Source organism: Colobus angolensis, unplaced genomic scaffold (genome assembly GCF_000951035.1).
Source record: "Colobus angolensis palliatus isolate OR3802 unplaced genomic scaffold, Cang.pa_1.0 Scaffold66, whole genome shotgun sequence".
NCBI classification, from domain to species: domain Eukaryota; kingdom Metazoa; phylum Chordata; class Mammalia; order Primates; family Cercopithecidae; genus Colobus; species Colobus angolensis.
Window position 1 is genome coordinate 2,547,643 of NW_012120265.1, and position 620 is coordinate 2,548,262.

At 72.9% G+C, this 620-nt stretch overlaps 1 protein-coding gene across 3 annotated transcripts in view; it reads right to left on the bottom strand.

The window, feature by feature from the left end:
- The window catches only part of ISYNA1 (inositol-3-phosphate synthase 1), a 3,346-nt gene extending 2,726 nt beyond the window's left edge, over nt 1-620 (bottom strand). Inside the window, exons 1-3 of one of the 3 annotated variants that reach the window (XM_011925799.1) lie at nt 549-620; nt 316-444; nt 55-216 (exon numbers count right to left, since the gene is read on the bottom strand). In XM_011925799.1, coding sequence (XP_011781189.1) covers nt 55-216; nt 316-435 — 282 coding nt within the window. In that variant the 5' untranslated portion in view covers nt 436-444; nt 549-620. Of the gene's footprint in view, nt 1-54; nt 217-315 lie in introns of all 3 variants that reach the window. The other 2 variants (XM_011925800.1, XM_011925801.1) reach the window with 2 other exon arrangements.

Genomic DNA, 620 nt, shown 5'->3' on the forward strand with positions numbered 1-620 from the left:
CCCGCAAGGACTCCCACCAAGCCTCCCAGCCCACCACGCCCCTCCCGCCCCCACCTTGCGGCCGCTGCGCGTGGGCCAGGACAGACGCAGCCGGTTGGCCAGCACCGCGGCAGTGAGTGTGGAGCCGTTGTTCCCGCCCCAGCCGACAAGCATGACCCCGAGCCGGGGCACCTGCCGGGCGGTCCGGAAGGTGAAGCGCGTGGACGTGGGGTGCACCTGAAGACAGGCCGCGCAGTGAACCCCGGGTCCCATGCCCTTCTCCCCGCTCCGCCCCGCTCTCCCCAGCACGCCCCCTTCCCCAGTCCCCTGGTCCACCTTGAGGACGCCGCCCTCGCGGCTGACGCGCGTCGTCCGGTACTCGTATTGCGCCTCGATGGCCTCGGGGCCGTAGACCACGTCCGGGCTCTCGACGAAGAACTGGGCGGCGGCCTCCATCGCGGCGGGCTGGAGTCCAGGGGTGAGCAGGGGGGTCAGCGGGGACTCTAAGCGGCCGGGCCACGCCAGCCTGGGTCCCCAGGGAGGCCATCCCCGCCCCGAACCGCACTCACCGGCGCACAGTCGACTCAGGCAGCGGTGGCTAACAGCGCGGGCTCTCGGGCGCGCGACCTCCGGAGAAAAGC